The sequence below is a fragment of the Tachypleus tridentatus genome, chromosome 7 (genome assembly GCF_004210375.1).
Source record: "Tachypleus tridentatus isolate NWPU-2018 chromosome 7, ASM421037v1, whole genome shotgun sequence".
Taxonomy (NCBI): domain Eukaryota; kingdom Metazoa; phylum Arthropoda; class Merostomata; order Xiphosura; family Limulidae; genus Tachypleus; species Tachypleus tridentatus.
Window position 1 is genome coordinate 190,298,131 of NC_134831.1, and position 13,941 is coordinate 190,312,071.

Here is a 13,941-nt window from a genome sequence, read left to right on the forward strand (position 1 = left end):
TAAATGGAAAAATAAGTCAATGTGAAAAATGAAGACAAGTAAATCAGTATATATGTGTATAATAGTTAGGTAAACTATTTGTCATTCAAAATCTATTGCTAACCTGAAGATGACCTAAGAAAGTAGAAACTTTGTTCTCTACTTTATTAGTAAAAGTGTCATTACCCATACCAGCCCTCCCGAGATACAATTTTACTTCAAGTGGGTTTCTTGTCATCACGAATAATGAAGGAACCGTTGTGAGATTTACATAGGTTTCATTTAGAAATTGAGGAATATTTAGATAATAAATGATATTAGAAAGATCAATAACTAATTTAATGTTTTTTATGGCATTATAAAGAGATAAGTGTAGAAAAACTTCTGAGGTAACATAAATACAATTCTCAATCTTCCTTTGGCATGGAAAAGGTATTAAAATTCCAGACACAAAGTCAAACATAAACTGGAAGAAATGAATCACATGAATAAATGAAAATCAATGTAAAGAATTTGATGAACAGAAGACATTTGAAATGAAGAGTCTATAGATAAAAAAAAACTATGTAAAGAAGAGTCAGTCATCCAAGAAAGTATTAATTACACTGGGGAACACTTTTTAAGTAACTTTGAGTTGCATTAGATATTTTAACTGATTCTGAAGAAGTTTTAGGCGCTGATTTCAAATCTGAAATTAGTTTTTCTCTACAAGCTCTAGTTTGTATGCAATTTGAGGTTAATGAAATTGTACAAATGTGAACTTACGTAAACCATGTATAAGCATTTTCACGTCCATTTTTTGAACAGCCACCTTGATAAGTTCCCTGACAACCTGGGGGCTGTGAGTGACGAACAAGGAGAACGATTCCACCAAGACCTAAAGGTCACGGAAGAAAGCTACCAAGGGTGCTGGGACAAAAGTATGATGGCTGACTACTGCTGGAGCATTAAACGAGATTGTCCAGATGAAGTGTACAAACGCAAAAGTTACAAACGCAAATTCCTACCTGAATAAAATACACAAACAAATTGATAAGCTATTCCTATAATTTCCTATAATAACGAAAAATTAAAAAATAAATAAAAATGTCAAATTGCATAAAGTCTGTAGCTTGCAGACAAAAACCGACTTCAGATTTGAAATCAACACACTCAAATTGACTATAGAAAGGTCTTTTTTTAAATGCAACAAAATGAGTGTTCCCCAGTGTTATTGATCATAAAGATCCACATAACTAATATTGATTTAAGACAACTCAAAAACACTATGTGTCTGAGTGCAAAGCTGCATGATAGTTCCACTGGGCTCCATCCACCACAGGTAACCACATCCTAAAAATCTGTAAAGTTATAGCTGCTCACAGGGGAACATCATATTAGAAGTCCAAGTACATGTAATAGACATATTTAAAAAAAACACACAAAACAGAATAAACACAAAAAGCAAATAATGAGGACTAAAATCAGATGCTAAAATCCTAATCAACTATCAGCTTATACTTGTAAGCTTCTCCAAATAGAGCAATGAAGTGTTGTTGTTGTTGAATGAAACTATATATATACATGGAAGACATCTGACTAAAAGCCAAATAACTTACAAAACAATCTGACAGACTGAAGCATTAAGAAAAATGAGAGCCATGTGATAATAGAAATAACAGCAGTAAGATCCATAGGTGATTTTTATTCAGGATCACAACCAATAATGATACAGTAAAAGAACATCTAAAAACAAATAAAATCATAGCATGCTGGACAGACAACTGAAGATGGGTTACAGTAACATGAGAAAAGAAAACATGAAGCATATGAATAATAAATCAGTTTCAAAAATTGTTCCTAAGAAAGAACGGTACAGTTAAAAATTAATGTATATAAACCACCTCACATAACACAAGCACCCTCAGACATAAATGAAATAAGTAAAGTATTAAATACAGAATATAGCTGATAACAAAAATTAATATACACAGAAGTGCTCAGAATTATGTAGAGTGTTCTAACAGACAAATCGACATAGAAATCAATGAGGCCAGAGCTAAAATAGATGTCTTCAAACAAAACAGATTCCAAGTGGGAAGCAAATGAAACATGCATCCAACTCCAAACTCATCAGTAAGATTAGTATACAATAACATGAGTATGTGGAAGTATCAACTTTGTGAATACACTAATGATGTTAACTTACACACTAGAGCCAAACTGCTGAAGTAAGGCCTCCATGCATTGGCCCAGAATGTCATAACAACATAAATGTGAATGACAAAACCTAACTGATGGCAGGAAAACAGAGCTTACTAAAATCCACTGATGCACAAAGAGTAAGTCACATGAAATGTAGGAGAAAGGAGACTTATAGGTAAGTAGCATATGGCAGGCAAATAAAAAACAACAACAAAAAAAAACATTTGAATACTTTGAGCCATGTATTTTGTTAGAAGTATGGTTCAAACTCAATAAGAAAAAGCTTTTAGTGTTTCAGGAGTCAACCTGCTTGATTTGAACATACTTTATGTTCGGAGTAACAAATTATCATAAGCATGTCAGTGTTAGCAATACAGTAGCATTTTAACATTATTTTTAAATAAAAGGTTAAGGTAATGTATGTTTAACTGAAAAGAAGTTAGAAATCTTGACACTGATAAAACTGTTTTGAAACATTGGTTAAAAAACCTGTTACATTTTTGACAACCTGATGAAAAGCTTTTTGTTCAAAATGTCATTAAAACTTCTTTTAATGCATATAAATTTCTCAACAAGTGGGTTTCATTAAAACTTGTTTTATCTCAGCCAGTACTTTAACACAATTTTTAAATTTCAAAGTTTACCAACGTAAGGTGTTAATCTTCCTTTATTTCGGGTTTTTTATAACATTATGCATAATAGTAACAATTCATAACATATCAAAATAAAGATAACACACCATATTTCCCAGAGATACACCCACCACACTGTAATGATTTTAGATAGAATGACTTCCCACAATATTTAACCTAAACCTGTACAAAAACATGGGAAATAATGTGAACTTATGTTATTTCACTTGTAAGTATGCATATGAAAAAGATATAATGCCAAGTTCTATTTCATTTAAAGATAACTGAACAGAGATTATTATAATACAAAATTTCAGTTTTATCTGTAGGTGTATATATGTAAATGACCACTACTTGTAAACAACTGCACGTAGATAGCTATTACATCAGTTTTCTATTTCATTTTATTTTGTCATTTATTAACTTACCAGTAGAAGCATTTGTAGCTAATTCCCCATGTGCTGGTCTTGTTCCAGCAATACTGTAAGGACGTGGTTGTCGTGGACTGCTGTGAGGTCTGAGAGTAACAGGAGTTTGTTGTTTTATTTCTGCTGGTTTTGAGCTCTGTACACTGCCCTGTAATCGGGAAGGAGACGACGGCATGATCTTTCTAGCTGCTGTAGATGATTAAAGTATTAGCAGTGTTCACTGAAAAACTTCAAGTACTGTATATCAAAACAATGAATTAAATTTATGCCTAAAACATAATTAGACTTCTGATTCTTTACATTGTCTCAAAACATCGAAATTCAATGGTTATAATAACTTGATATAACTGAATAAATAAAAATCTTAACCCTGATTATAGAAGTTTTACCTGTTTTGTAAATTTGTGAGCATAATAAATAAAGTTATCAATTTTATCAGAAATGTTTCAAACTTTAATTCAATGATAATAAAATATATATGCTCTTCTTTTATATCTTGGATAAACATCCTCAAACTCCTAAAATTAAAGTGAAATTTTCCTCACCTGGAAATGTATTTTTGATAGATACTAACTACTACACACAAATAGCTATTTTCCCTGTGCATCTGCCTTAAAGACTTGCATACCACTAGATTTTAGGCAACTCCCACCTAACCTTACAAGATTTCTTGTGAGTTGTGATACTTAATAATGGCATTATATTAGCAAAGGTCCTTCACCAATAGGAGGGTGATGCATACTAGCTCCCTCTATGCTTCTTTCACTTGTAATCTTTATTCTATAACAAAACAAAGAGTATACATTTGTACTAGGAGTGGGAAGTGTGTGAGTGGGTAAGGAAAATATTATCCTCTGAGGTGATACACTCCTCTACACACAAAGCTAGAAACCCATGTTCATATGATAGAGAAACTGCAAGAGTTACCCAGATGAGTTCCTTTCAGAAAGTGTCTGAAGGAAGCCCATGGAGTGTGATACTTGCTGGTGAAGGTTTCACAGGGGCATGCTTTTTGGAGATCACAAATCTTTTCCAGGATACACTCTTTGCCCAAACTGAAAGGCAGGAAGAAGAAAACAAGCCCAATGTGTCATGGGTATGGGAAGAATAAGAACATGAATGTCTGAGTGCTTGCACACAAGTGGAAGTAGAGCCAATATATGAAGAGTGGTTGGGATAACATAAGGGGTCTTGCAGAACCCACCATCTCATGAGTGACGTATATGGAGCCAGGGTAGATGGTACAAGTTTTTCATTATCCTGGTTCAATGCAGACATTTGGGATCTATCAGAATACTTAAAGCAAGTATTATAAACCAAAGGGGAATGTACTCACCTGTCTAAAGACAGTGGGAATACTGAAGAATAGCATATGAAGGCAGGCAATGACCCCAGAGAGACAAGACAGTCAGACTGCAAAGAGAAAGTGAATAACAAAGTTATGCAAGACAATCCACATGCCATAAAAAGTGATTTTGTTCAGCACTGGTAGGAAATGAGCAGCAAGAATGATTAGGACAGGCATGAATCCTAATGACAACAAGGTCCAAGAATCACAGGCAGATGGGAGGATGCTGATTCCACCAGAAAAAGAGTGGATAAACACCTCCTATATGTATAAGATATTCAATGGGAGTGAGGAACTGGTGGAAAACAGTGATGAACAAAGCTCCAAAGAAGAGTTGGACAGAGATGAAAGAGAAAAAGAAACAAGAAGAGGTCTGAAAAAAGAAGAATAATGGAAGTGGAAAATCCATAGGTAAAAAGTAGGAAAACCCCTGTGTGGACAAGTTGGTTGGTTTGGTATTTTATAACACAAAGCAACTCGGCTATATGCACCATACATCCAATAAAAATTAAAGTAAAATTAGTAAAATTCATAAAAGGAAAATTAAGGTAAAACAAAAAAAGTTTAATTTTTGAATTAAAAATATAAATAGCATTAAATCCAATTTTTACATCTGTTCTCTAGCAGTAAGAGAAAAACTACAGTAACACAAGTTGTAAAGGACTTTCTGTAGCATAACTGTAATTATCATAACTTGCAAGGAAGACTAACAGGTAAGTACAAAAACCACTGTTAGTCACCTGAAGTTTTTCCAGTCCTGGTTGAGTTATTTCACAATATTGCCGTTTTCAGAAAGTAAAGTAATAAAAGTTTTAAAATACTTGTAGCAAAATTTTAATTATAACTTGTCAGGATGACTAACAGGTAGTTCAAACAGCAACGTTAGTCATTTGAAGTTGGCCTTTCCAGTCCTGGTTTCAAGTTACTTGACGTCACGGCCATTTTCTAATTTCAAATCAAACTAGATGTACTTTGATTCTTAAAAGAGAATCACATTAAAAAAGGTGTAATGTATAAATTAAAAAAACTTAAATAGCATTAAAAAGATTAATGGCCTTTAAAAACTAAAAAACATTTCTAGGGTCAACAGTGTGTCAACATCGCCAATAACACTGTCTAACATATCAGATAAACCTCAGGACAGAACGTGTTTAAAATGATGCTGTTGTTGAGAGTCATAACAATGGCAAGACAGTAAAATATGGCTTATTGTGACCTGAGTGTTACACAGACAACACATTGGTGCATCAGTCCCAGATAAAAGAAACAATGAGTTAAAAAACTGTGATCAATGCATAGTCTAGTTAGAACAACTTCCTCTTTCCGATCCTTACAAAAGCAAAATAGCCAAAGTCTAATATTGGGTTTTATTTGAAAAAGCTTTTCTCACATTGCTCATTCCAAGTTGACTACCAACTGGCACAGAGCCGAGCCTTCAATACAGGACCATAGTCCATGTATGGAACAGGCACAGCAGTGATAGTGCCAGAGCAGACAGATTTAGCTATATTGTCAATGAAGCTCTTTCCAGCAACTACCTATTGGGCCTGGTATCCAGAAAAACTGGATAAATATAATGTCAAAAAGAAATGTGGCAGTCAGTTTTGAATATCGGCAAGAACAGGGTGTGAACTAACATGAAACGATTCTAGGGCCAGAAGAGGACTAAGCAAGTCAGTATAAATAGTACAATCTGAGTACTGCTTAGCTTCTGTATGATCCAGGGCAAGAGAAATGGTGTACAGTTCAGCAGTGAACACAGAAGCTGTAGAGGGGATTATGCGCACAACCACCGAACCACAAAAAACCATGGCAGACACTCCCAATTGGAAATACTGTTTGTTATTTGCTGAACATCTTTCGAACCATCCTTCCATTCCTATTTATACAGATGGTGAAAGAGAGGACATGGAAGATGTTCAGTGCTCTTGTACATTTGGCAAGGTCAAATGAAAGGTCAGCTTACGGTCAAAGATAAGCCCCATGAACTTTGTCTCAGGAACCACAGGTGGCACAACTTCACCAATACAGAGTTTAGGATCAGGATGAATATCTCGTTGGAAGCAAAAGTGTATGCAAACGGTTTTTGAGAGATAGAAGTTAAAGCCGAGGACTGACATGAAATGTGAAAGTCGTTGACATAGAGCCCGTTTGCAAGAGTAAGAGGGAGTTGTTCAGAGATGGCATTAATCTTTATACTGAAAAGTATGACACTCAAAAAACAGACCTGAGGGACTCCAAATTCCTGTAGAAAAGAATGTAAAAGTGTCGAACCCAAATGAACTTGGAATTGCCCTTCATTAAAACATTTAAATAAAAATAAGCAAATGGCCACATAACCCGTATATATGGAGGTCTTCTAAAATGCCATACCTCCCTGTTGTATCATAAGCCTTCTCAATGTCAAAGAATACTGATACAAGATGTTGTCGTTTGAGAAAGCATTCTCTGACTGACATTTCAAGTTGAATCAGGTGCTCCATGGTGGAGTGCTGTTGTTGGGTGAGCGAGAGGAGTTTATTTGATTCCAGGAACCAAAAAAGATGAGCATTAACCATCCTCTCTAAGGTCTTACAGAGACAGCTCATCAAAGCAATTGGACAGTAATTTGAAGGTAGGACAATAGCCTTGCACTAGGCATCAGGAAAAACATTCTCCTGCCAGATCCAGTTAAAGACAGTCAAAAGAATAGCAAGAAAAGCAGGAGATATATGGCATGGCATTTCATAACATACATAATCATGTCCAACTGATGAAAGGCCATTTTGAATTCCACCAGTCTAAAGGAATGATTACAATCAGAGAGGCAATAAACTCGAAAGGAAAGAGGTGATTGCTCTGCAAAGTCTTTATTATAAATAAGGTGAAGGAAGAAGCAGAAGTGCTAGATACCTGGAAAAAGCTTTCACCTAGAGTATCAGCAATGCTCTGGGTATCAGCTACTTCCTGGCCATCAGTGAGCAAGATCGAGAGGAGGGCAGAATTATATTGCCCATTGACCTTTTGAATCTTCTCCCATATGACTTTGGAATTGGTAGTAGAAGATATGCTGGTTGTGAACTTAATCCAAGACTTCTGGCTTTGACGTCTTACCCACCAAGCATGTGCACAGGCCTGCTGGAAAGCAACACAATGCAAGAGTGTGAGATACCTATGAAAAGTACCCCAGGCCCATTTTTGAGCCTTCCATGCCATGTGTCAGGCAGGATTCCACCACAGACAAGGATGTCATGGAAAACGTGTTGAGGTTTTCCTGACTTGTATAATACAAGTTGTCTACTGAAGGCTTACAGACAATTGCAGGATCAAGTTCTGTGAGAGCAGTGAAAGGGGCCACTTTGCCTGATCCAGCTTCCACCGGGGCATGCGGGTTGGGTGGCATCGACCATGGCCAATTTCTCTCAAAATTATAGGAAAATGATCACTGCCATATAGATTATTGTCAACCCTCCATAAAAAGTTGGAGAATAGTGAAGGGGAGCAAACTGAGAGATCAAAAGCAGTAAAGGACAGACGAGGTGCATGAAAATAAGTATAAGAGCCACTACTGAAAAGAGAAAGATTGTGATCAGAGAGCATACACTCTACAGAGCAACCCCTCCCTTCAATAAACATTTCTCCAGAGGGAATGATGTCCATTAAAGTCTCCCAGTATTAAAAAGGGAGACATAAACTGTTCAATGAGAGCATCAAGGTCTGATTGATCATAGGTTTCCCCAGTCAACACGTAGAGAGAACAAAGAGTGATATGATAACTCAAGGAAACACAGATGGCTACAGCCTCCAAGGGTGTGTCTAGTGGCAAAGACAGGGCGGGCAGATGCTGATCAACCAACAGTGCCACCCCTCCATGCATTCACCCATCACACAGCCTGTCATTTCTGTACACAGAAAACTGCCAAAAGGTAACTGTATTGGCAGGTTTCAGAAATGTTTCCTGTAAGGAAAGACATACAGGATGGTAGGAAGCAATCAGTGCTTTGATGTCATCCATATTAGAACGTAAACCTCCACAGTTCCATTGTGTTAAGGTGGACATTTTTTTTATGTGCAGGAGAAATGGGTGGAGAGCTTTTCTGTTTATGACCTCATCTTTTTCTTTATTGTCTTTATTCAAGGGACATCTGTCGACCTCCATGGATCCTGCCCTGGGTTGATTGGGCAGGTCTTTGCTGTTGGAAGGGGATTCCAGTGACTGAGGATGTGAACGAATGATCTTTTGCATCTTGGGGTGAGAGAAGAAGGAGGCAGAGAGATCCATCTGCACTCCCACTGTACTAGTGGAACAAAGTGCAGCAACATACGTCCAAGATGAAGTGGTGGACAAAAACTTTCGAACCTCAGGGTAAGTAATGTTTTAAATCATTTTCAAATGCTGGACCTCTTTTTATTCCAGCCAATTAGAGCAAGAACAAAAGTTGTACAAGTGAGAACCATTGCAATTAATGCAATGAGGGTCTGTTTCACACTTATAATCATCGTGGTCCCTGACACCACAACGAGCTCATGTCAAGGAACCACAACATGATGTCTTCGAGTGATCAAACTGCTGACACTGGAAACATTTGAGAGGGTTTGGAATGTATGGCCATACCTTGCAATTAAGATAACTTGCCTTGATGGTGGAATGTGGACATGGTGATGTAAATGTCAGAATGAGGACACTGGTCAGCATCATAATTCCATCTTTGCAAGTGGAGATACACCCCACTGCAGAAACTCCTTGGGAGGAGAAACCAGTGAGAATCTCTAACTTGGTAATGTTCTTGAAATCCCTCTCAACAATAACTTCTCATGGTGAATTCAAAGTAGCGAGAGGCATAACCTCAATAGGTATATCCTCAAATCGCTTTTGAATGCAAGAGGAGTTCACTGTGTTGAGATGTGGATGTTTCCATCAATGTCACCAAAGCAAAGCTTCTTTACTAACTTTGGAGAGCCAGCAAGTCCTTCTAGTCCCTTCTGAATGAAAATGGCATACTTCTGCCCTAAAACTTTGTCTGGAAGAGATTGTAGTACAAGAAAATGAGGTACAGGTGTTAAAAGTGTTGAAAATTGCTGTTCAAAATCTTCAAGACATGGTCATTTACCTGTGGACTGTTTTTTCACTATTTTGTTTAAGTTTTTATTTGGAGGATTCATAATAAAAAAGGAATATTTCAGTGCCCACTGACCCCACCCATCAGGGAGTTCTATGAGGGGATGCACTACAATACTAAACAAGGACGCTGGAGCAACACCAAAGTTTCATGAGCACTACACCCAAACACCAGCATCAGATATAATGTCCACAACCCCTGCTGAGAACATCCAACATTGGTACTGGTACTTGGTTGACCCTAACCCAAGTGGACCTGGCAACTGACCCAAGGGGAGCCACCTCCCGTCTACAGGAATTCAAGGCGAAAGTGGTGAGTTAGGCAAACATGTGGGTGGATGTTTAGATCCCAGAGGAGGTAAATTGAAAGAACAGAAACTTCCTTGGGAGGTCCCCTCACCATGTACAGGAATCCATACTGAGGGATGTGTACAAGAAAGTGTGACCACAGGAACTTAAGTTATCTGAGCAAGGTTCCCACAGGATTCTACACAATGGAAACAACACCAATGAGCTCAATAAGACTGAAACCAGGTGAGGAACAAGTAGAAGAATATAATACTGGGGAAAGAAAAGAATGGTGCATATCTGATAAATCAAGATGAAGAAAGTGAAAAACTGAAGGTACTCTTCAATAGGGAGAAAAGTTTCCAAAGCCTGAACGTGTGAAGGAACTATCATCTTCATCCTCTTCATTCACCCAACAAATAAGGGAAAGGAACACCTGATGAAGAGACTAGCTAAAGTTCCTGGCATCATAAGGTAATAACTAATAATCCTATCCACAAGGAATAGTCCCCATAAATTATCATTATTAAACAATCTGTGTGATGAAATTAGTCACTCACACAACAAGTAATGTTCATAGGTTGACTGACAAAGAAAAAAACACCTCTTATGTATTTTGTGCTGAGGAAGAGAATGAGGATCATAAGTGAAAGACACATAATGGGAGCTTGGGTGCAGGGAAGTTGTGTCCCCCTCCTATTTGTGGAGGGCTTTTCTTGCATAATAGCATCATTATGCAGTAGTGCAAATCATGAGAAATATCATGAGTTTAAGGAGGAGTTGCTTAAGGGCTAGTGTGGCAGATAGTGCATTGGCGAGATAGCATTCTGTGTGGAGAAGTGTGTATCACCTCAGAACTTAAAACATTGCTTGTGGTTTTAAAATATAACAAAGTAAGCACATATTTATGTATTGTTATTTGTTCAGTACCACTGTCCTCTAAACATAAGAAGCAGGACATTCAGCTATAACTTTAATCAAAAAATAACTTTCTACCCTAATGAATACAAACTTAAATATTAACTTAAATGACCATGAATTCTACACAGAAAACTCATGGATAAAGTACCAAAAAAATCAAAATAAAAAAGAATTTCTCAACTTTAGTTTTTCATAAGTATTGTTGTGCTTGTACAGTGTACAGAAGTTTAGCATTTCTAAACATTGTACATATTAATGAACACAAACCAAAAGGAGCACTGACAATCATTTCAACTTACGGAACCCTTTAACAGCTGATGGGGTAACTGTTCATTTAATACATTAAGCAAATGTCAGAGGACTTTACTTTTAGTAAATTGGATTCTGAAATACAAGGAACAATCATTATTTTACCTTCATGCTTAGTTATTGCTCAGATAGTTGTTTTACTCTGTAATAAAATGTTCTCTTTACCTGATCTAGGCTTTTTAATCATGCTATTTAAGCCAATCTCTGCTGGTTCCTCTTTGAAACCTTCTTTACTAGAACTACTGGAATGTTCAGGGCTTTCCTCAACACCATCCCTTGGAGAGCGCCGAGTTTGAGCCAAATGATCAATACGTGACATACTGACTGCTCTGGTATGGCGAGTCCCTGGAGGAGTATTTGTGGGAGTCCTGCCACGATCCCATGGGGATGGGACAGTTGGAGTAATGTCTGTTTTTCTGCGGCCACGTGATATATTAGATAGGTAATTTAAACTCTTTGACATTGCTTCCCCAACTAAAACAACAAAAAATTATACAACTCTATGTTATTAAACTAATTTATTGTTATTAAAACTTTATAGCTTTTATCTCCAATATACAGCTATATTTAATTCAGTACTAACAAAAAGTAATCAAATTATTGATTCTTCCAAACTAGTTTTAAATCTTTAATAATCCTTCTTATTCTAATATGTACTTATTGATTTTAACTTTATCAATGAGTACCAAGAAAACAAAAAATGTTAAATTGCATAATGCGTAAGCTGGTAAAGTATGTTCCATAATGAGTAAGGAGTGTTTTATTTGATTAGAAAGTGATTGGTAATTATTTCTATCACATTATTCTTTGAATTCTTTATGAGTTTCTAGTGAAACATATATGCATATAATTAATTGTCAAAAACAGCCAAAAATATTGTTAACAGGAAAGGTACCCAACAGACAACATAGTACACACTAAACTTTATAAGAAAATAGACTTAATTAGTTATTCCAATGACCAAATAAATTTTTAGTTTTGCTCTAAATAAATAACTTACTATGAATAAACGTTATTATTTTATTTAACTGGAATTTATACAATATTAAATATGACAAGGCAAAACAACTCTTATAAATTAATGTCAGCAGCCTCTTTTAGTTCTTGTTTTATGTAAAGCAAGCATCTAATGATCTGAAATGCAAATGATTAGTTACACATCCTATACTCATAAATAAACACACAGTAAAGGTTAAGTTTTTACCCTTCATATTCCATTTTAATATTAAGCACAGTCACCTAAATAACATAAAAAGATAGGCACTTATGTTACATACTTAAAGTCAAAGTACTGATAAAATCCTGAGAAATCCTTGACCAATTCTTGAGTTTCTTCAAAGATAATTTTAGTGGCTGAAATAATTTCATAAAATACGACTTCTGGTGAATGTGTAGGCCACTCCATTCAGTCAACTCCTCTTCTTCAAGGAATGTAGTGTTGAGTTTAGCACAGTGAAGGCAACCATTATCAACAACTTTAGTCGAAGGTTAGCAATTCAAAGAATGTTTAAACCAATTTAGAACAATCAGAATAAGTATTTTGAGAAATGCAACCATTTCAGAATGATTGGGCTAAACAATAAAAAAAAGTATCAACCAGCTTGGCATGGTCATAACAAACATTTTAAGAATATACCAATCCATTTAGTTTTTGGATAAGCATTATCCTCCACTATAATAAGGTAAGTGCCAATTCTGTATAACGTGAATCCCTGCCTTCCTCAAGTAATGTATCATTTAGCTTAACACATTAGTAAAGACTACCATGTATTAGGATGCTGACAAGATCAATTTTGTACTAGTGCACATACGTAAGGAAAAATAGTCGTACAATGTGGTCCTTATAATGTGTGACATTAATGGCACTATTTCACAGAATGTAGAGCCCAGTAATCCACAAATGCTTCTTCCTCACAATATATTTCCTGTGTGTGAGAAAATGATGGGGAGAGTGTAACTGATTTCATCTTCTCTTTTGTTCTTGTTACAGGATAATGTACCACTCATCTGTGAAGGGAATATAACTTCACATGATGATAGATGACTGAATGTGTGCTTAATATTAATATAAAAGAACTATTTTGTCTGTTCCATCTCAACAAGCATCTCGTATACAGCTGAGCCTTGTATAAATTCTATTTCTATCCACCAAAATGCCTGAATGGCAGCCACTTGTAATGGCAAATATTTAATTCAGTCTCAAAACAGGTACTATGCATTTGCAGCATGCTCGAGTTGAAACATAACAATTGAATGTTTTCGTTGTGAATGATAATCCAGGTCTCCAAGTAACTAGACTACTGTTTTGTAACTAATTCAGAACAACCTGCTGTTGCATATTTATATTTATTCAAACTTCAATTTTTATTGATAATTAATCTTACTCCAAAAGTCTGTAACAAAGACAAACACATCAGTTACGCTTGTAGGTATAATGATATTGTTCTACCACTTTATCTATGTTTTCTTGATATTGCCTATTGGATACACAAGATTATTTAAGAGTTATTAATTGGTTTATTTAGCAATTGAATGTTTAATGATTATTTAGTTTTCATAACAAGTGTTAAAGTTAATTATTTTAAAAGAAATAGTTATGAGAAAGTTCATTATGTAATCTACACGAGTCATACATTGTGTGTATACGTAACTCTGCAAGAGTCGTACACTGTGTGTGTATGTAACTCTGCAAAAGTCGTACACTGTGTGTGTATGTAACTCTGCAAGAGTCGTACACTGTGTGTGTATGTAACT

The 13,941-nt window shown here is 35.9% G+C and overlaps 1 protein-coding gene across 13 annotated transcripts in view; it reads right to left on the minus strand.

Moving 5' to 3' along the window:
• LOC143257537 (uncharacterized) overlaps positions 1–13,941 on the minus strand; it is a 148,410-nt gene that overhangs the window by 32,856 nt on the left and 101,613 nt on the right. For 11 of the 13 annotated variants that reach the window (XM_076516339.1, XM_076516338.1, XM_076516341.1 and 8 more), the window contains 2 exons: positions 11,353–11,661; positions 3,224–3,412 (listed from right to left, as the gene is read on the minus strand). In XM_076516339.1, coding sequence (XP_076372454.1) covers positions 3,224–3,412; positions 11,353–11,661 — 498 coding nt within the window. The remainder of the gene's footprint in view (positions 1–3,223; positions 3,413–11,352; positions 11,662–13,941) is intronic. The other 2 variants (XM_076516345.1, XM_076516335.1) reach the window with 1 other exon arrangement.